Source organism: Danio aesculapii, chromosome 17, assembly GCF_903798145.1.
Source record: "Danio aesculapii chromosome 17, fDanAes4.1, whole genome shotgun sequence".
Lineage (NCBI taxonomy): Eukaryota > Metazoa > Chordata > Actinopteri > Cypriniformes > Danionidae > Danio > Danio aesculapii.
The window spans coordinates 23329953-23352093 of NC_079451.1; the positions used below are offsets into that span (position 1 = coordinate 23329953).

The following is a 22141-nucleotide window of genomic DNA, read 5'->3' on the forward strand; positions in this document are numbered from 1 at the left end:
CATAACGTCTTTAATAGGTCGAGTTACAGCCTCAAACGCCACACTCATGTCTGATGTACACAAAACCAAAAACATTTCAGAAATGTCAGTCTTTTCTGATTGGTTGAATCTTAAAGGAAATACAGGTGAAATCAGAATTATTAACCCCACTTTGAATGTCCCAGTGCAAATCTTATTCTAGCGTTTATTCTGCAAATGCTTTATTCAGGATTGACCACTAGGTGGCGTAAACGCACAAGCTTGAATGATCATTGTTTATCTCGCTGATATAACAGGGGAATTTCAGTCACAGTGACACAATGTAGCCAGTCCATATCCTTTACACACACACACACTAGACCATAGGTGCCCAAACCTTTTAGTGTGAAGGGCTGTGGGCCAAAAGCAAATATACTAAATTATATTACATTAAAGTTGCTGTAGTTCATTTTACTAATAATTCAAAATAAACAAAACATAACTTTAAATCGTATTAACTAATGCAGTATAACTTTTTAAATGAACACTCATTGCAGTAAAAACAAACAGTCACGTTAACAACACAGTGGAGTTCAATGCTGAATACACTAGTCAAGCAGAATCTGCCTTTGCCTTGATTTGCTCACCAAAGTCTCTGCATTGTCGGGTGATTGGGTGTGTACATTTAAAAATCTGATTAATTTACATCATTTGATTGAAACCTAATTTCAGGTAGATTGTAACAATAAAACAAACAAAGGTTTACATAAAATTTAAATTGACAATCTCAAAACCATCCCCATCATTCTCCTCATCTCAGAAGGGATGGTGGGCCAAATCAAAGGTTGCCATGGGCCAACCTTGGCCTGCGGGCCCTAGTTTGGACATCACTACACCAGACTATTGGATAATACTGTTTCTCTGGATTTACTAGTTATGGAGTACCTAGTATGTTTATATATATATATATATATATATATATATATATATATATATATATATATATATATATATATATATATATATATATAAATAAAGACCTGACACAGTTTTTTAAAGTAAGTTTATTTATTGTGACTAAATCAGGGTTATGAAATATTAATTTCTCTGTTAAACAAAATTTGTATTGTGTTATCTAAAAATGAATAATTTATATGGAAAAGGCTCTAAATTACATTTATTTTTGAAATTAGGAACAAATGCTATTACATGTTTACAGAAATACAGAAATTTATGATTCTAAGGGCCCACGCCGTTTTGGGGTCTCCAGAGTTACTATTAGGGCCCCCCTGATGTCTTTTTTAATTTTTTATTTTTTACATATATTTTATTTGTAACAAAACATTTTGTACAGTCAAGGTTGTATTTCTTACCATAATAACCCTTGCCGCTGAAATAAATTAACAAACAAGTTAAATAAAAAAAAAGAACGGTGAGAAAAAAAACTTTACAGTATTGTATACATTTGCAGTTAGTATCAATTGTAAAAATAATTTAAATAAATTAATACATACTTGATAAAACAAATCATTAAGCTGACATGTTTAGAGTGGTCTTACATGCGTTTGGAGTCAAACAATATTAGTGATCACATTTCATTTACACAAATTTCTTTATATAGATCTCTTAAAGGAGAAAGTCTTTCTTTTTTCAAAGTATGTGACCATAGGTTGCCATGTCTCATACATTTTTTGCACAAATCCCTTAGTTAAATATTTTATTTTCTCCAGTTTCAAATATAAAACCAGATCACACATCCACTTTGAAGCTTTAGGTGGGGCTGCCGATTCCCACTTAAGTAGTATCCTAAATAAAGCAGCGAAGCCAATCACATTTTCCCCTTTATATGTCAATGATGTTTTGTGTTCAGGTACACCAAAATCCCCCCTAATGTTTACTTTCGTCCGCGACATCATCAGAATGCTGTCATAGGGCCCATAACGGCCAGCTACGCCCCTGTATGGAGCTGTCACTGAACGAATGTGCGAATATAAAATCAACTTTACCTCAAAACTTTGCAAAAATGAAGGGCTCGCTTTTTCTCTCATGGCTGTATATAACACACAGAGTGGCAATTAATAAAATTTTCAGCTTTGCCAAAAATGGTTCAAATATCCATTGTCAAAGAAGTTAACTAATTATAACGCGCGCTAAAATCAAGAACGCTTTTCACTTCTCAAATTGTGGGTCTTGAGTTTGTCCATGTCAGCAGCTTTCTGTCCTGCTCGTTTCCACAGACAGAAGCAGCCAGCCAGCCAGTCAGTCAGGCAGTGCCACACTCAGCAACCAAACAAGCTCCACCCTCCGCGCGTTACCGCTGCCAGCTCATGAATATTCAACCCGAGCGTCATGAGAAAGAGCGTCACATAAAAGGATACAGGTGAGGTCACGGCGGCGGCAGTCAGACACACGCACAGCTGGACAGTGGACGGTCTTGTGTCAACACTCAAGACAAATAAAGGAAAAAACATTGGAACGGTTTTCAATTCCTTCAAAACAAAAAGGGGAACTAGGGTTGCCTCAAGTATAAAAGAGGACTGCAAGAACAACGGCAACATGTTCACTTGGGTAAATAAGGAACAGGGTGGAAGGAACAAGGAGGGCGACATGTTTCAAACAGTGACCGAAGGACTTCAGAGTCTTTACACTAAAAAACTGCTGCCTCTGGAGGAAACCTACCTCTTCCATGACTTTCACTCACCGGCGCTGGAGGAGGCGGACTTCCAGAGCAAACCCATGGTCCTGCTGGTCGGACAGTACTCCACTGGGAAGACCACTTTTATAAGGTAAGACAGTTGCTTTGGCTGGATGGTGTGTGAAAGGCAACTTTTGAAGGCTTTACCGTATTATTATTAATATGTTAAACCATTCTTATTAGTTATTTTATTTCATAAGAGCATCATGTACACGTGTGAGTTTCAGTACAGTCAGCTCTTTGTGGTTGCTGTAAACCTTGCTGAGGACTGAGGGTGTGTAAAAACAGCGCGTATGCGAGCTCACATTCATCTGTGAAGAGATTCAGAATGCTGGGGTGTATGAAAACAACTAATAAAAGCATCATTATCCTTCTCATTGACTTTTTGCTGTAGGTCAAAATCATCCAGCTTTGATGTCTGTGATGTTGCTCATCAGGTCCTGCTATTTAAAGTTTATGAATGAATAAGAAAGCCCAATAGATCTGTGTCATGTTGAGCTTCTTTCAAACTGGAACTGGTTTATTAGTAACTCAGCTCTTGGTAATACAAGGAAATAATGACTTCTTAAAGGGGTTGTTAATGGAAAAAAAGTTTTTACTGTTCATTTATTCAGCCTCAGGCCATGTAAGAGGCTGTAGGTGACCTTTTTGTTCTTTATTTAAGTTATTAGCTGAAACTGTGGTCCTTGGTAATTCATAAAATGCAAGTCCTTAATAGACATTGGCCGGTGTAAGATTCTGACAGCATGATAACCTTTGATAATTTTTTTACTGTTTCACAGTATTGTGATTAGTTATTTTAAAATATCTGGTTAAAAAAAAATCTCCTATTGAATACATTATATTTTGTTTTAAGAAACATTTTAAATATTTTAGCTTTTTATTTTAAATATGTCAGGCTAAGCAATTTATATAAATCTCTTACTAGTTTCAAAAGCATCAATTTCATTACAAATTGAAAAGGCATTTTTGGATATCTTTTCTTTGGATATAAAGTAAAGTACTGTTCAGCTCTATAGCATGCTTGTATGTTGGTGTATAAGTGACTTTATTTTCAAACAATTCCTGAATCATGTGCTGACCAGTAGCTTTTAATTTGGAGGGTTCTTTGCTGTAGATACTAGGCCTGTGCAATTTAAATGATTTGCAATAGCGATTTGAAACGTTGCGATTAGCTAATGAAATATATTTGTATTATTTAATTTTCCCTGGCCCATAGCAAATGCGTGACTGCCGTCTGTGTGTGATAGTCTAACTAACCAATTGAGTGAGCACAACTGAGTAATGAGTGTTTTGCTAAAAAGTCAACAGAAAGTATTGCCAGTGACACTCAATCTTGTAGCAAGCAACAACGCAAAGTACAATTTCACAGATGTTTCAGCCATGTTAGTTGGCTGAGTGTTCTATATTTTTGTAAATATTATTATTTTTTGTTTTTATAATAAGCCATCTTATCTAATATGCTATATAGGTATATAAGCTATATAATAAGCTATATCTCCCTAATTTAAATTCAAATTGTTTACAGAAAGGTAATGTCATTTTATTTGTTTACTGTTTGCTCTAGAGAAAAATGAGTGTTTCATTTCTGAATATTAAAAAATAAATTTGAATAAATGTTGGAGTTAGTTAATATCTCTTCAGTTCCTTTTTTAACTAACACTCACTGCTTTTTAGCTGTAAGAAGCTACAGTACAGATTACTGAGCTGAAGCTTGACTATTTTCAATTCAAATCGTAATCGCAATATGTCAAAATTTGGTATTTTCTCCAAATCGCACAGTCTTGGTAGATACTGTTGCCCTAAAAAACCTAATGAAATTGTAAAACACACATAAAAAAACTTGCATATACCTTAGAAAGGGTTTAAAAGAAAATGTTTAGTTTCAAAACCTTGACTTTTCCAAACCACGGTAAACCTCTAAACCAGTTATTGTTCCATGCCAAGTCAATGGGTATGCGTAGTAAGGAAAAACATACAGGCAAAACAATATGAACACCTCTGGCTGTTAGGTAAGAACTTGATTTATTGTCATTGTTTTGTTTCTGCCTGTAGATGTTTTCTAGACTCTCAAAGTACTGGTAGCAAGTGACTTGTATGTTATTAAACCACAAAGTACCATAATTTTTAGCTAAAGTCATCTTTAATTTTCTTCTGCTAAAAAAATATCACCAACATTTTGGATGGCCTGTGGGTGAGTAAATTGTCAGCAATTTTTACAGTACATTTGTACTGTATTTTTCACTACTCGCACTTTAAGATAGATTTCATTCATGCTGCCCCCCAAAATGCAGGACCGTCTGCACTGCACATGTGTACTAAGAAAAATTGAGCCATATTTAACCATGACTGTAATCAGATTTATAGTTCCCTCATGTTTATGTTAGGTTTTAACAACAAGCCATGTGTGTTTCTTTGCCTGGAAACCTTTGACACTTTCTCATCCTTTGGCAGGATGTGGTAGGAATTGTGGCATTTGTAGGAAGTTTAAAGAAGAGTGAGACTGATGAATAGGTCTGTTTTCACAATTGACTAAGCTTTAGGTGCCACTGTTTAGGTTCAGTATTTCCAAACTACATTGTTTTTCATCCTAAAGGCAAGTAGGAAGCATTTACTCCATTCTTTTATTCTTAAGCAACAGAGGCATTTTTTGGTTGTCATGTGCTTTCACGTGATCATTCCGCTCCTGTTCACTAAGTAGTGGAGTGCTAATACTTAACCTCTCCATCCTGCAGGTATCTTCTGGAGCAGGATTTTCCAGGGATGAGAATTGGCCCAGAACCAACAACAGATGGATTCATAGCTGTGATGTACAACGATAATGAGGGGGTGGTTCCTGGAAATGCCTTGGTTGTGGACCCCAAGAAACCTTTCCGCAAACTCAATGCATTCGGGAATTCATTTTTAAACAGGTAAATGGCAAGAGACCCATCCCAGAGTTATTTTATTTTTTATATTTCATTTATTTATACATTTGTTCATTTCCATGCCATGCTGTGCCAGAGTATGCTATTAAGCTAATTTGCATCTGTAGTCCTAGGGCAGGATGTTGTTACAAAATTAACAATATCAAATTACAAAAAATACAATACAACATCAAATCATAGTCAATAGAAAAAAAAAAACAATGATTGCATATTAGATTTAAGTTTTAAAGTTTCTGACTATAAAACTTATGCCAGAGTAATTGATGGGTCATTCCACCATGGCGACCCCTGATAAAACCGGAAATAAGCCCAAGAAAATAGAGTCAGTGAGTTTACAACTATAGTAGTCAAGTGTCTGAAGCTAATCGTTACATGTAGGCTCTTTGCTTGTTCAGATGAAATGCATTTTTGTAGATTAAGGAGCAAGTTCACACCAATACAAACACCCATAAAACTAAAACAAGACTTCTGTTCCTCTATTAAAAGTCCATAACATGTTCATTTTGATGCTTTGAAAGATTCATAAAGAGATTGTTTAAGTAATATTAAGTTGAAATAGTTTATTTAATGTCGTAAGAGTCACATGATTGTGACAGTCTGATTATTTAGTTTTGTCCAATAATAAGAATTCCATGTAAACATTTTAACTAATTTCTTGGTTTTCAGTAGTCTATAACACCTCTAGGAATGAAATCATTTGATAACACCATATTCTAGTGTTAGCCAGATGTTCTGTCAAGGTTGAGCCAGGAGAATGTTTGTTAGACATCATGTCATGTTGCAGGGAAATCTAGGATGTGGGCACATTTTCTTACTCACAGCAGACTGTAACGGATGTCCCTCTTGCCCGGGCGGTTGCCAAAACAAGGCTTTTCCATTATCTTGCTCTGACGGTGGCATAGGATAAGAAGGAAATCTGTCTGGAATGACACAGTTGGAGGTTTACAGTATAACTATAAAAAGACTAATTCAATTATGTCACAACGCTTTGTAGTTTTGCACTTATGTCATCTCCATCCCATTAACTTAATGGGTTTTTTGACACAGCTCATTCATTTCTTTCTTTTATTTCTATTCCAGGCAAATATTTTCCAAAAATATTTACTCCGAAATTGTGTAAAGGGTCTCGGTCATTTCTTCTTTTAGATTACTGTAGGTGCTGCATGAGTTTTACTGTTTATTTTTAGTATCTAGACAGTTAGACAAAGGGCTTTTTTCCTGTTTGCTGGATATTTATGGGGAGGGGAAATGTGTAAGTACTTCTTTGACAGTGACCACTACAGAGGTCAAAGGCACACTTTACAGAGAACATCTCCTCTTGTCCAGAGGAACCTCAAAACAATGCCCTCTGTTTCCTATGGACCTCGTTGTGCGTCATGTGATGGCATGTTTGGGTACAGCAGTTTCTTTTTCACAGTTTGTCCTTTTTTTTTTTTTTTTTGTAAGTACTGGCTTTTTGAATAAAGCACATATGAAATTTTCTTGAAAATGAAACTTGGTGAAATGCCACTTCCTCTATTTCTCGGTTTGTCATTCAGCTTTGCAGCTGACAGGTGATGTTTGTACGGAGATGTTGCAATTTCCTATGAGATTTTATTTAAAAAAAAAAAAGTAAGATCCTCAAACTCTCTTGAGACTGTTGAAATCCAAAACATGACACTAATATTCCCTCACACTAAAGATTTGTAGATGTAATATTAAATAATAGTTTTAGCCTTTTTAAATAGGAGTCAATTGAATGTCTGAGACAAAAAATTAATTTTCATTTGCACTGTAATCTGATGCAATGACTAGAGATGCTCCGATCAGGATTTTTGCAGCCGAGACAGAGTACCGATTCCTTGTCATGGTGATCAGCCAATACCGAGTACCGATTCTGATGCTTCAAGCATTGTAATGCATAAAGCACTTTAGGTATGACACTTAAGTGGAGACTTCTCCCCACCTAAGAAAAAAATGAAGGATATTCTATAAAACCCCTTAAACGTGTCTGTTTATAACTGTTTAGTGTGGACATGGCATGGTCAGAAGCAGCTTTACAGAAAATAATAGATAAAAGCACAGAATTCTCTTGCTAATTTACTCTCATCTCCATGATTTCTGGAGTATTTTATCTAATTCAAAACACCTGCGTTCAGTTCATGAGATCGGCGAGATTAGCGAGTACTGATCGAGTCATAAAATGTAATTATAGGCCGATATCAATCTCCAGCTAATAGATCAGAGCATTCCTAGTAATAACGTGCAACTTATGTAAAGCTGCTTTGGAATATTAATTTATACAAAATATTATTAATACAAATGAGCTTGAACTGAATACATTCTTAAAGTTATTGCACTGAGGTTGTGGAGTAGTTTATCACGGTTATTAACAACACCATTAAGTGATCTGCATCCAGCAACATTTTATTCTTGTACATGTAACGTAATTCTGTGCTCAGATATTGTTGCAGTAAAATTATTTTCCTTTCTTTGATTAGAAGAAATTAGAAATACTATTGAGGAATATACTGACAATAAACATCCCAATGGCATCGACACTGCTGAGTGACATTTACATGAATGTGTAAAGAAGTGCTGCACTCTTTCCTTTTAATAACTAAATATCCTCTAAACAGCGAGGAAACAACAGTTAAAAAAGCATCTTATCATAGTAAAATGGATATGAGATTATATTTCACAATTATAATTTGTTTGTTATTTTATAACAGATGGAATACACGTTAAGGTTACTTTAAGGCTAATATAATTCTTATTGTAAAATGCCACTTTACACTCCACATATATTCTGCAAAAACTTGTCTGTACCAGCTCTGCAGTTCACTGGCATCATGTCGACAGATGAGGTATATTGTTTACTTGGACTTATAGACAAAATTGATCTGAATTTTTTTAAGACTATAAATTGAACAAATGCTTCTTCACCGTTTAGTTCCAACCCTAATTAATCACACCTGATCAAACTAATTACAGGGTTCATACGGTCATGGAAAACCTGGAAAAGTCATGGAATTTTGACGGCATTTTCCAGGCCTGGAAAAGTTTTGGAAAAACAGAAAAACCCACAAAGTTTTGAAAAAGTCATGGAAAACAGATATCTGTATACTTGAATATATGTTATTTACTTCTTTTCTGTCCTTAGCCAATCATATACTCTCACATTATTAGTGCGGTGTAAGCATTATCTAAATCTATTTTACATGGATATAAATATACATTGAAACTAAATAGATTGTTGCGTGTTTTACGATATTCTGGAATAAAGTGCATTGTTTTTCTTTTACCACGCATATGTAGACATTGCATTAGGTCATGAAATTTTACATGAAAGTCTTGAAAAAATCACGCAAAAGTCATGGAATTTTAATAGTAAGAATTGTGTATGAACCCTGTAATTAAGTCCTTCATGCGTGTTTGATAACTACAGGTATGTGTGTTGAAGCAGAGTTAAAACTAAACTTTGCAGGCCCTCCTGGAACTGAAGTTGACGTATGATGTACAGTACATGATGTACTGTAAATGTGGCATTTTAGATTTTACTGGGAAAAATGACTTCACATTACAGGTTCAACAGGTTCTTTAAGAAGTCAGGGAAGGTCACATGTTTTAAGTATTCTAATCTGATCACATATTGGCACTAAAATGTGAGTTATGTTAAATTCCTGCATATGTTATATTATATTATATTATATTATATTATATTATATTATATTATATTATATTATATTATATTCATATATTTTCATTGGACTGAATCCATGAATGGATTCAAAGATTATCTGTTTGTTTATAAACATTTGTCTTGGTCTGTGCAGTCACATTAACAAAAAAAGACTACCTGAACACTAAATAAATCTGTGTTGAAAAATGTTCTCCTTCACAGAAAACTCCGTCCTCTATAATCTACAAAAAACTGCATTTTAGTCTTGACCTTGACTTTTTCATTTGGATATTTTTTAATCTTCATTGTCACTGCTGCAGTATCCCATTTAAAACTTAATTGTAGACTTCTAATCTTGTCAAAGAAATGCAGTTTTATCTTCCAATGTCTCAGATTAAATGAATCAGCAGACAAATGGAGTGATACTACCAGCGTTTCCGTCGTTAACATGAGGTGATGAACTGTCCATCTGTCCTGCTAGGTTCATCTGTTCACAAATGCCCAACCAGGTTCTGCAGAGCATCAGCATCATCGACACACCCGGGATCTTATCTGGCGAAAAGCAGCGCATAAGCAGAGGTCAGTAGCTAAAGCGTTTACTATACGAGAGTATGACCATTGTGCTCTTTATATCATCTAAAGAGCCAGTCAATTTTGTATTGTGACAAACAAAGCCAGGGAGTTACGCACAGACTCATTCACATGACCATGCACATGCAATAAGACATCAAAATGAATTAATACCCCATTCTTCTCTGAGGGTCATCTCAATTTCTGCCTCAAAGATGTTTATTAGAGAATAGCCGATTGTTTAGATAAAACTATTCACAGAGATTATGCCACTTGACCAACACAGCATGGACTCCACTATTTAGCCTTGGCGAAATCCTCCATGCTGCAGTCTCTGTGTCCACTTCCCATTGAAAATAGATTTAGGCTGGTCCGCTCCCTGGAGAACTGGTGCTCATGTTTCCAGTGTAGACAATCATAATGCCCTAGTCATTAGTTTTCATTTCAGTCACCAGATCTGGCCTGTTTCATCGTAAATTTCCTCTCTCGTTTCCGTCCCTGTCTCCCATTACATGACATGACACCAGCAGACACGCTGGAAACCCTGATGACTTCTTAAGTCAGCATTTCTCACTTTTTTTTTTTCACATTTGAGTTGAGCTCGCCAAATGCACTGTGGGCTTTATATCAGCACTCTGGTACCTCAGCATGTAGCTAGTGTTACAAGATCATCAATTAACAAAATAGGAGTTGTTGGGTTTCATATTTGGGTTAAGTATGAAAAAGCTGAGCAGTTTTGAGACATGACCAAGTTGTTTGTGCTGTGCAGTTGTTATCTTTGAAGATGCACAGCGGCAGATCTAAATAAACAGAGGGTCTGCAGACTGTAGATTAGGCCTGGTGGCAGAGCGGGAGAATAGTTTATGGACACAGCTTTGGTGGTGAGGGATAAGACACATGGGCGTTCCACATCTGTTCCTGCTTTAGTTCTTCTCAGCTGAGGTTGCATTCTTCTTACGTTAGCAGCTCTGACATATCTCTACCCTGCACCACTGGATTCACGCATCAGTATTTGATTTTTAAATATCAAAATTGATACATACAAACTATTTTGTGGTGCTTGCTTTGTATTTTGATTCAAATTATAATTTTTCTACATTTGTAATTAGGCTGTCTGATATACAGTAGAAGTGATTAAATAATTATTAAAAGAAGTTGATGAATTAAGGCATTAATTTAGCATATTGTTTAGAATATAATCTGTTATTTGCTGTATTTTTCAAAAATAAAAAGGTAAATGTGTGAAAAGGAATGGTAACTATTATGGGATGCAATCATTTACTTTTTTTTTTTTTTTTTTTTTTAACAACTAAAATAATTTTGATGGAGGAAAAGTCTTTTAATCCTCTCTTCTAGATTGCCTTACATGGAACAGCATTGATGGTTCCCACAGTTTAGGCACTGAGCTCCTCCTTTGTAAAATCTTGGCAGAGCTTTTTGTAAAATTTTTATAGCCATGTGTAATCCATGCCATTGTCGTTGGAGCCACGTAATTTCCTCTGGACTGTTTGGTGGTTGGTTAAGCTTGATCTCATTGCTTTAAAATCAGAATTTACCAGCACATTAGATGGGTTTTTAGTGTGAATGAGGACTAATATTGCATCCCTGTTTCTGCATGGTCATTGATCTGCACTGATACAGCTAGAAACCTGATGGTGGCTGCCTTCTCTCTTGAAACAAAGGTGTAAACATTATTTATGCATGAAGGACAGTTTAGCCTCATATTTTCCAGTTGTCAGATACCAATTTTAAACAAATTTGTGTACTGTGTATATATATATATATATATATATATATATATATATATATATATATATATATATATATATATATATATATATATATATATATATATATATATATATATATATATATATATATATATATATATATATATATATATATATATATATATATATATATATATGTATGTATGTATGTATGTATATATATATATATGTATGTATATATATATATGTATGTATATATATATATGTATGTATATATATATATGTATGTATATATATATGTATATATGTATATGTATATATGTATATGTATGTATATATGTATATGTATATATATATGTATATGTATATATATATATATATATACATATATACATACATATATATATATATATATATATATATATATATATATATATATATATATATATATATATATATATTATCACTTTTTATCACTTTTTATTTATTATGGTGTCTTGAGAAAGCAGACATACTGTTATACTACATAAACTTATTGTTCTTCTTCCATTTCCTTCTTCTTCTTTGACTATTTTAAGAACGCATCTCCTCCTAGACCGTTCATACTCCAAATTTCCAAACTATACTGAATTAAGTTGGTATATCTTTTCCAACTGATCTGACTTACGGTTTTCCAAAATCTGTCCTGGAAAATTCAGAAAAGTCCCATTAACTTAACATTGGACCAACCTTTGTGACCTCATAACTTTGTGCCAGACTGTCATACAGACTTAAAGTTGAGCCCATTTAACTCAGACTACCAATCTGCCAATCACTGATGATCTTTTAACTTACTAGCCACTCCCTAAAAAATCTGCTATTGACTTTACATTGGGCATACTGACAACATACCAATCTATACTAGAAACATGCTAGCAGCATGCTAATTCATACTAGGACAATGTTAACGGAGATATGTAGTTATCTATCCATGCCAACTGTTTCAAACTTCTTAAAAGATACTTCAATTATTTCAAATTTTAAACAATTTCAAACTTTCAGACGTGGCTTTCTCAAGCCACCATAAAGTTTGGCTACAAGAACATCAAAGAACTATGAACATGTGAAAATACTGTTAAAGTATTAGAATACATGAAAAATATCTCAAATAAATATTTTAGATCACATTTTGGAACCCTATTGAAATGATACTGTTGTTTATCATTATTGTTTTACTCTTTGAATGCTGTACATCTAAACACTTTTCTCTAACACTGTATAATAGTATATATTTCATCCTAATCCTATTCTACTGATTTTAACTCCATATTCTTCTATTTCCACACCACAGGCTATGATTTCTCTGAGGTTCTGCGCTGGTTTGGAGAGCGAGTGGACCGCATCATTCTCCTCTTCGATGCCCATAAGCTAGACATATCCGATGAGTTTTCTGAAGCCATCCGAGCTTTCCGTGGTCAGGATGACAAAATCCGTGTGGTGCTAAACAAGGCTGACCAGGTGGACACTCAGCAGTTGATGCGGGTTTATGGAGCCCTGATGTGGTCACTAGGGAAAGTGATCAATACGCCAGAGGTGGTGAGGGTTTATCTAGGCTCTTTCTGGGCCAAACCTCTCCAAAATGCAGAGAACCGGCGCCTGTTCGAAGCCGAAACACAAGATCTCTTCAGGGATATCCAGAGTCTGCCCCGTAATGCTGCCCTGCGCAAGCTGAATGACCTGATCAAAAGAGCTCGTCTTGCTAAGGTTGGTGATTCAAACAGGAGGTGCTTTAATGTTGTAGTTGTCACAGCTTTGAAGCACACACGGAAATATATTTAGCACTTTTAGATTTGGGGAACACCATTTATATTATTGTTTATATTATTATAATTAACTTAAATTATATGATATATTTTATGTTAAATGACAGTATTTATATAGTTTACAATGTAAAATACTGTTTATAGTTAAAGTGTTTAGTTATTACATTTGTAAATAAAGTAGTATTTATAAGAATGTCTATAATAACTAGTTCCACAGATTTTTTTTTTTTTAGTTTTATGTTTATTGTAAAACTTAAACTTTAAAAACTGAACTACATTATTTCAATTTACTATAATCTTTTATGTGAAGCTGCTTTGACACAATCTACATTGTAAAAGCGCTGTACAATTAAAGGTGAATTGAATTAAACACTCAATGGAGTACAATCATACAACATGTCACGGTGCATTTGAATCTCAATATGTGACCTTAAGTGATATACAACTGATGTACGTTATTATCAGGTGTACTAAATATACATAGTACTCAAATTTTGTTAAATTATAAAAAGGAAAAATAGCATAAAAAAGAAAATAATAAAATTTAAAGCACTATTTACATTCAGGGTGAGAACGCATGTCATAATATAATTCCTTCCAAAATAATCTCAAATGACCATCTTCATTACACACATGGGGATAACACACAATGCAATATGAATATATATTAATAATAATTAATAATATAACCATATACGCATAAACACATTAGTTTATATTTACCTATCAGTTGAGCATCCTCTATTTGTTTATAGCAACACAATCAGGTCTTCTAACTAAAAAAAAAAAAAAAAAAAAAAAAAAAAATATATATATATATATATATATATATATTATATATATATATATATATATATATATATATATATACATTTCCTCCATTTTTCCAAGAATATATCCTTCTTTAAATTAACTACAGAAGGGATTTTTCCCATTGTATAGATCTCAATAGTTGCATCTATCCAATTATTTAAGGTTGGTCTCTCTTGCTGTAGCCGTTTGCGTGTGATTGCTTTTTTTACTGGCACCCATGACAGCACGCATTAGGTGTTTATTGTTTGCCACTACTGTATCTGGATTTGCACAGCCAAAATTCAACGACTTACTTTCTAAAGGTACATCTCATTTTAAATCTATGTTCACGAGCATCCTGTATTTCTTTCCAATATTCTTGAATATACATACACTCCCAAAATATATGATCATGGTTTGCTTTGTTAGTTCAACAGATTTTTAATGTTCATGTAATTTCTCTATTTGCAAAATATTAATTGTTTTTTAAGTTATCCCAAACTGGACACCAAAATAATTGTAATATTTGCTGGCTTTAAGTTTATTAGGCAAGTCATCATGCCAACTTGGTAAAAAAGGAAGACGAATTTAAGATTTTAAGTATAATTTGTCAGACATAATACAATATGTCTTCTCGCCTTCCCAAGCAAGAATAATACTTAATCAAAGATATTTTTGCTCCTTCAACATTAAATATGGACAAAAGCCATCCACCACAATGGAACTGTCGAAACTGATCTGTGAACATCTGAAATCTTTGATTATCTTGCCAGGGACAATACACCATTTAGTTAAACTAACAGAGTAAAACAAAATGTTGGCAGATGTAGATGTCATTTTCACGTTCTATTCGACTGTTCCATTAATAGCAAATTAACCAATAACAAATAACTTTTTGGTTATCAATATGCAAACTATAATTAATAACTGAATACTTTTTTAATTTAACATTTTAACACTCTTCTTTTTCTTATCCAAAAAACAATCCCATCCATGACTCAAAAAACAAACATAATTTGATAAGAACTTTGTGATACGTTTAATCGCTTATGTTTATATATATTATTATGAATATATTATTATAATAAAGTAAACATAATAAATAATTATGTAAAAAAGCTTGCTGCTAGAAACTTTCCAGCACTGCTGCTCATTGTCTGTTATTTAGTCTTGTGTTTGACCTTAGTTCATCCGCTATTGTTTTTGGCTGACTGCACTATTCGAACGTACACATTGTGCCACATGAGCCTCGTCCAACACAACCTGGTTGCGTCTTGCTCTTAAATCTGGACGCTATAAACAATTCACTCATGGAACCATGACAGAAAGTGCGTCTTATCTCTTCCGCAATATTTTCCAAACACGTCCAGCAAACAGGAATCCTGTAGCCCTGTGCATGCCTTCCTGTAACGCTTAAGCCATGTGAGGCAGTTAAAGGCTCTCTCCATCTCCTGGAAAAGCCCAGAAAAGTCCCTTTCCGTGGTACAAAGGAATGTGTGTAATGTGCTTGAGCAGAGCACGGCCCTTATTTTTCCTAACCTCTCCACCCCACTTAGTCTTGCCACTCGTCATGTTTACGCCTTTCCTGTGCTCCTCCAGCCGCCAATCATCCTTAAGAGGAATAAACATGGCTTAAAAGGGAAAAAAGTCTAGGCTTAATTTGGATCTCTTGTGGTGCGCTTCCTCTTTATTGAGGAAAACGCTTGTGTAAATACAGACACTTTTGAATGTTCCTCTGGCAAGGCATTTTTCAGCTGATGGTGTTCAATTATGTAACTAACAGGAGATGGATGTCATGCAAGAAAAATGGTCTATAGCAGTTGTTCCCAAAGTGGGGGTCCCAGGAAAATGCGGGGGGTTGCTTGGCGATATCCAAAAATCTAATTAATTAGATTAAACTATTAATATGACTACATTTTATCCATAACCTACTGTAGAACATAAGAGTAGTTAATAGTAACCTTGTTAACATGTTAATAATAAACATTAAAAAATGCCTTTCGCTTCTTTTTGCGAGCCCTGGTGTGATTTACATTAAATTAAAGACACAGCAATAGCGTCAGATGCAACACATTGATTTGTAGCACCAGGTTAAACTTTGACATCTTTATGGCACTCGCGTACATGGAAAAATAAATAAAAGCCACAACTGAACATGGTCTCCGAGTGGCTTTCTCCAAAATTAAACGATGAATAGACCTATTGGTGTGTGTGCGCTGTTGTTTGCAAGGATTATATATCTATAACCACCTCAGAGAATATAGTGCGTCGCAAGTCACTGGCATTGTTATTTTGGGGGTTGCGGGCTGAAAGGTTTGGGAAGCCCTGGTCTATAGTGTGTCAAACCATAAGATGGTCCATAAACCTGCTATATACATATAATCATTGTGCAAATAATTTGAGGTCTAAAATTACAATATATGGAAATAAATAAACCGTATACACACAGTTTATGGAAAAACATATTTTTTAATAAAATAATTATTTTTAAATAATTAATAATAATTTCTTTACTTATATGATATATAATAATAAATTAATATTTTTGTTTGCTATTAGAATTTAATTTCCAGTTGCTTGTTTCAGTTTCTCTAAATGTGTAATTTCTAATAACTTTCTGAGAAAGAGTTATTAAAATTTCCCAAAATGTCATTTAGAAAAACGTATTTTTTTGCTTAATTCATTTTTAGACAACACAATATTAATATTGTAGCTCCAGAAGTGTTACAAAATCAACAAATAATACCTTATTATTCTGATCATTTGTTATTTTCTAAACAAAAGTGCCCTTTAATGATTTTTACTCTAAAAACAGAAAGTCTGAAATTATAAGGACATTTGAGAATAAAACAGATATTAGCATTTTATTCAAACCCAAATCTAATAAACCCGCAGAATAGTCTCTTACTGTGGTTTTTATCCATAGCACTATGTGGGTATGTACATGTCAACATGTTACGAAACATGGGCTTTATTTACAGTACACATTAACCTCACCCTCATGAATATACCGACTGTAATCTGCTGTGTGTGGCATAGGTGCATGCCTACATCATCAGCTACCTGAAGAAGGAAATGCCTTCCCTTTTCGGGAAAGAGAAGAAAAAGGAAGAACTGATTGCCCATCTGCCTGAGATCTACCAGATACTGCAGAGGGAACACCACATCTCACCTGGAGACTTCCCTAATGTCATTAAAATGCAGGTAAGACTTAGCTTGTGTCTACAGAACACATCAATATTAGATGTCATGTTATGGCTTCTGCGTGTTTTATGGAGAGAGACACGGTTTATATAGTTGTTCCTGCATGAATCAAATTTCCAACACTCCAGGTTTGTAGATTTGAGGAATGTATGTTTTGAAGTCCCCGAGTTTCCAGCTTTAACTTTCATCTGATTCTGCCTGAGGATGTTTGCCCAGCATGATTCTGAGTATAGACTTCAGAACCACGTTAAACTGTAAAGTATCTTCAGTTAAAACTGACTAATAATGGAAAACAAGATGGCAATCAAGCACTGTAATATGGTTTTGCAGGTTTCTGAGATCAACATTTTCCATCTGGTCTTTTGCAATTAATTAACATCCCAAGGATGCAGTGTTTTATTTGATGAGAAGAGACAGCAGGGCCTTTATATAGGATTCTGAAACCCCGGTGGCCATTGAATGAACTGCAGCCAGTACTTGCTCTCATAATATACAAGAGACTGAACGTGATTTAGTGACAGATATAGTTCTTTTTTTCATTCGTTTATTGGAAATAAATAAAAATTTGAAAAACCTTTGCAGTGATTTAATTAGAACAAACTTCCAGATGTTATCTATGCTTCTGATTTAGATGAGTATGGGTAGCACTTTATGTTACAGTCCTGTTTCAGTACATTATATGTACATACTATGTATTATCATATTCATTACATAAAGTGGAGAATAACTATGTAAAATTCTTAAACCTAAGCTTAACACACTTATTTTCCTATATAAAATATATGCCACTACTTTCTTAGGTAAGTACACCATCTGTGCACGTTATATACACTTAAAGTAAAATCAAGTGCAATCTGATTATGTAAGTATGTGCTGTATACATACATGCATACATACATACATACATACATACATACATACATACATACATACATACATACATACATACATATATATATATATATATATATATATATATATATATATATATATATATATATATATATATATATATATATATATATATATATATATATATATATATATATATAGCCTCTTTAACTCGAATAACATTACCATTTATCGACTCACAATAAACATTCAGACCAGAACACTTCCAGGCAGCACTTGACAGATAAAGGCCATGCTTTAAATAGACTGTAGCCTCAGCAAGCCACATTGATTCGCTCCAGAATTAGACATCATATCACTGAAATAAGCACTTCAGAACTTGGATGACTCATCTTTTGGCTGTACTTTATAAATCAATTCCTCAGCCATGATCTCCAAACATGCATTATTAAACATAATAAAAATGAAAACAGAATAGCCAGTGTGTTTCAGCGATCATTGATCTGACATGAAAATGTCTCCTTCTGTCACCTACTAATGCAGGAGCAACTGCAACACTACGACTTCAGCAAGTTTCCTTCAATGAAGGTGAAGCTGATCGAATCTGTAGACAGAATGCTGTCCACCAAGATCTCGTACCTGATGAATATGATCCGAGAGGAAGAAAGCAAACAGCCGCCTCAGATGGTGAAGGGCGGAGCGTTTGAGGACTCATCCGACGGGCCTTTTGGCCATGGCTACGGTGAAGGGGTCAGTGCAGGAGCCGATACTGAGGACTGGATCGTCAGTCGTGACAAACATCGATACGACGAAATCTTCTACACACTGATGCCCGTCAACGGGAGGGTAACTGGCATCAATGCCAAGAAGGAGATGATGAATTCCCGCCTGCCCAACACTGTTCTGGGAAAGATCTGGAAGCTGGCGGACTGCGATAAGGACGGGATGCTGGACGATGAGGAGTTTGCTCTGGCTCAGCATCTTATTAAGATCAAACTGGAGGGATTTGAGCTCCCAATAGAGCTCCCCAATCACCTAGTGCCTCCATCACACAGGAAAAATCCCACTGCGGACATCCTATACAACCACCAAGAGGACTGATCACCTTCACGTTACTATATTCATCAGAAAGCTCCTAGCTTTCAATACTCAAGTCTTAAATACTTCATTTAACCCTTCATAGGACCCTCACTGAAAAAAAAACATGGAGAGTAACTCGGGGTTATTACAAGACTTTTGAACTTTTATGACTTACAGAAAAACGTTATTGTAATCGATGCCAATGAAGTTATCATATATGGTTCTTCATCTGATAAAGGGATGACATTGGTTATAACCACCTTTTGTATTTGGCAATGCTGTTGACTGATAAAATAGGTCTAAATAGAAAATGAACACCGTGTGTAACCACATACGAGTGACATATTTTTGAAAGACACGTTTAAATCGAATGTTTATTGGCTAATCTACAGCTTATAGATGTATATATTTATATAGTTACTCCTAAATGAATATTACTCCATCGTATGCTAGCAGATTGTGAATCTAGATGGCAGTGACAGTAAATATTTTTATGCAGTGCCTTCAACTTATGCTGCATTTCATATTAAATAACAATCGTGCAGTACTTAACAGCAGCCAAAAAACAAAACAAACACTCACACTATGACAGAGACACTGACAGACGTATCTATTCATCTCACTCATTCTGACACAGTGTGAAATAGACTTTTTTGGCCCTGTTTACACCTGCTAATAAGATGGTCAAGGGTGTCCAAACTCGCTCCTGAAGGGCCGGTGTACTGGAGAGTTTAGCTCCAACCCTGATCAAACACACCTGAACCAGCTAATCAAGCTCGTACTAGATATACTAGAAACTTTCTGGCAGGTGTCTTGAAGCAAGTTGGAGCTAAACTCAGCAGGACACCGGCCCTCCAGGACCAAGTTTGGACATCTATTTTACGTTTTGCCAGTTTAGTGGTTAATTCGTACAAATTCAATCGTGTGATTTTTAAAAAGGAGGTATGACACCAAACCCCGTCCCCAAACCCAACTGTCATTGGGGATAAGCAAATTGTACTAATTTGTATGAATGTGATCGAATTCCTATACTAGCCACTAAATCGCTGAGATAGTGTTGGATTATTCCTGATAAAAACAATGTTAATCAGTGCCCAGCTCTACTCAATATATTGAAATGTTTATTGTAAACAGACACTCTGTTAAAGGCATCAGGTATGATTGGGTCCATTTGGAAAACCACAGTTATTTAATAAAAAAAGAAAGGCCTGAGACCTGACGCAGTTATTACAGAACATGACCTGTATCCAAGGCATTCGCCAGGGGTGTCCAAACTCTGCCCTGGAGGGCCGCTGTCCTGCTTATTTTAGTTCCTACCTCAGTTAAACACACCTGAACCAGCTAATCGATCTCTTTCTAGGAATATTAGACTCATTCTGGGAGGTGTGTTGAAGGAAGTTGGATCTAAACTACGCAGGACGCTGGCCCTTCAGGACTGAGTTTGGACACCGCTGATTTAGGTCAATCAGATCGCAAGTAGATGAGAGAGATTCCTGTTTGCACTTGCTGTAGCAGTCATTTGAACATATTCGATTTACGCTACAAAAGTTCAGTCTTCAGTCTGTTACGCTTGTATTTAATGTTGTCTTGTGATTGACTTAAACTGCATCTTAGCAGCAGCTGGAAACAGAACCTGTGTGGGCATTTTTTTAATGCAGGGGAATTCAAGTATTCAGTGTTTCATTGTGCAAATTGAAATTTGTTTATTAATATTTTACCTGATAAAACATGAGCAAATACACATTTTACACACTGGCTTTTTTTCACACGTTTTGTGCTCTGTTTGGGGTTGAATAACATGATTGACACATTATTAACAGCAGTTTACTGAACAACACTGAGTTTTGCCAAAGTTGTTTGTTGTTTGTCTAATATTTTTGTGTGACGCTGACTGGATTGTAAAGATTTTTTTTTCTATAACAGCAAGCATTTAAAGAAACATCCATCTATATAGAAATAAATAATAATCTTGCAAAAATATTTAGTATTCAGAAGAGACACACATTTCTAAATTCACTGGGATTTCTTTTGAGAAACTGGCACACTGTCTGCCCACTATATTTTTTGCATTTTCATAAAAAAAATCTTATTTTCATATATAAAAAATGTTATGTTATTATAAAATATTTTAGATACTTCTCTCTCTCTCTCTATAAATCTCTCTTTACACACACACACACACACACAAACATGAAAATAAATACAGTGTTTATATTTCTGTGCTAAAACAATTCTATTACATAATGAAATCAGTTTTCATTATGAACTCTATTATGCTGTAAATACATTAATATTGATGAACGTTAAACACTGTGTCAGTTATAAGCCTATGTGCATTTTAACTAACATATGCAGATTGTTGTTGTCATCTCTGATGTAAATTACATGTGTAACTCTTTGACACAAGGTCAACTCTAATAGCTCGTGAAGATCATTGGTGTTTTTATGTGCGGGTGAAATTAAGATTACTGTTTAAAGTGATTGCAGCCATTCTGTTGAAGCTTTCAGGACACTTAAGTGCATTTATATAGGTGTTTGATGGTGCTTCCTAAACTTTATTGAGCCTTTGACGTATACATCACCTGCAGCTGTCTGTTAATGTATAAATCATTGTAAAAAAATATGAGAATTTTATACAGTCCTTTAAAGGAAATGAGGAAATGAAATAAATGTTTCCATTTTAAATCAGAATTGTTTCCCTATACATTTATTTTAAATTCGTACACAAAAGAAACGTCACTATGTACATTTTAAAGAAGCATAATTTCACTCTTTTCTTTTTAATCCTTCAGTGGCTTAGAATGTGATTGTCATGCCTGTTCCTAGATCAGCCAGTATAGAGGCTTGTGTTGCTGAATCGCAGTATAATC

The 22141-nt window shown here is 34.6% G+C and overlaps 1 protein-coding gene across 1 annotated transcript; it reads left to right on the plus strand.

Annotated features, from left to right (window-relative positions):
- Positions 1-2332: 2332 nt before the first annotated feature.
- Positions 2333-21962, plus strand: ehd4 (EH-domain containing 4). The gene is made up of 6 exons (XM_056476483.1): positions 2333-2744; positions 5389-5565; positions 9723-9820; positions 12872-13284; positions 17175-17339; positions 18735-21962. The coding sequence occupies exons 1-6, from the start codon at positions 2515-2517 to the stop codon at positions 19290-19292; spliced, it is 1641 nt and encodes a 546-aa protein (XP_056332458.1). The 5' UTR covers positions 2333-2514; the 3' UTR covers positions 19293-21962.
- Positions 21963-22141: the final 179 nt, after the last annotated feature.

Bases quoted from the DNA above. Each gene is read 5' to 3' on its own strand.
- ehd4 (XM_056476483.1), top strand. From the start codon at position 2,515: ATGTTCACTTGGGTAAATAAGGAACAGGGTGGAAGGAACAAGGAGGGC. The intron at 2,745-5,388 runs GTAAGACAGTTG...TCCATCCTGCAG, and splicing joins GGGAAGACCACTTTTATAAG to GTATCTTCTGGAGCAGGATT. The intron at 13,285-17,174 runs GTTGGTGATTCA...TGTGTGGCATAG, and splicing joins AAAGAGCTCGTCTTGCTAAG to GTGCATGCCTACATCATCAG.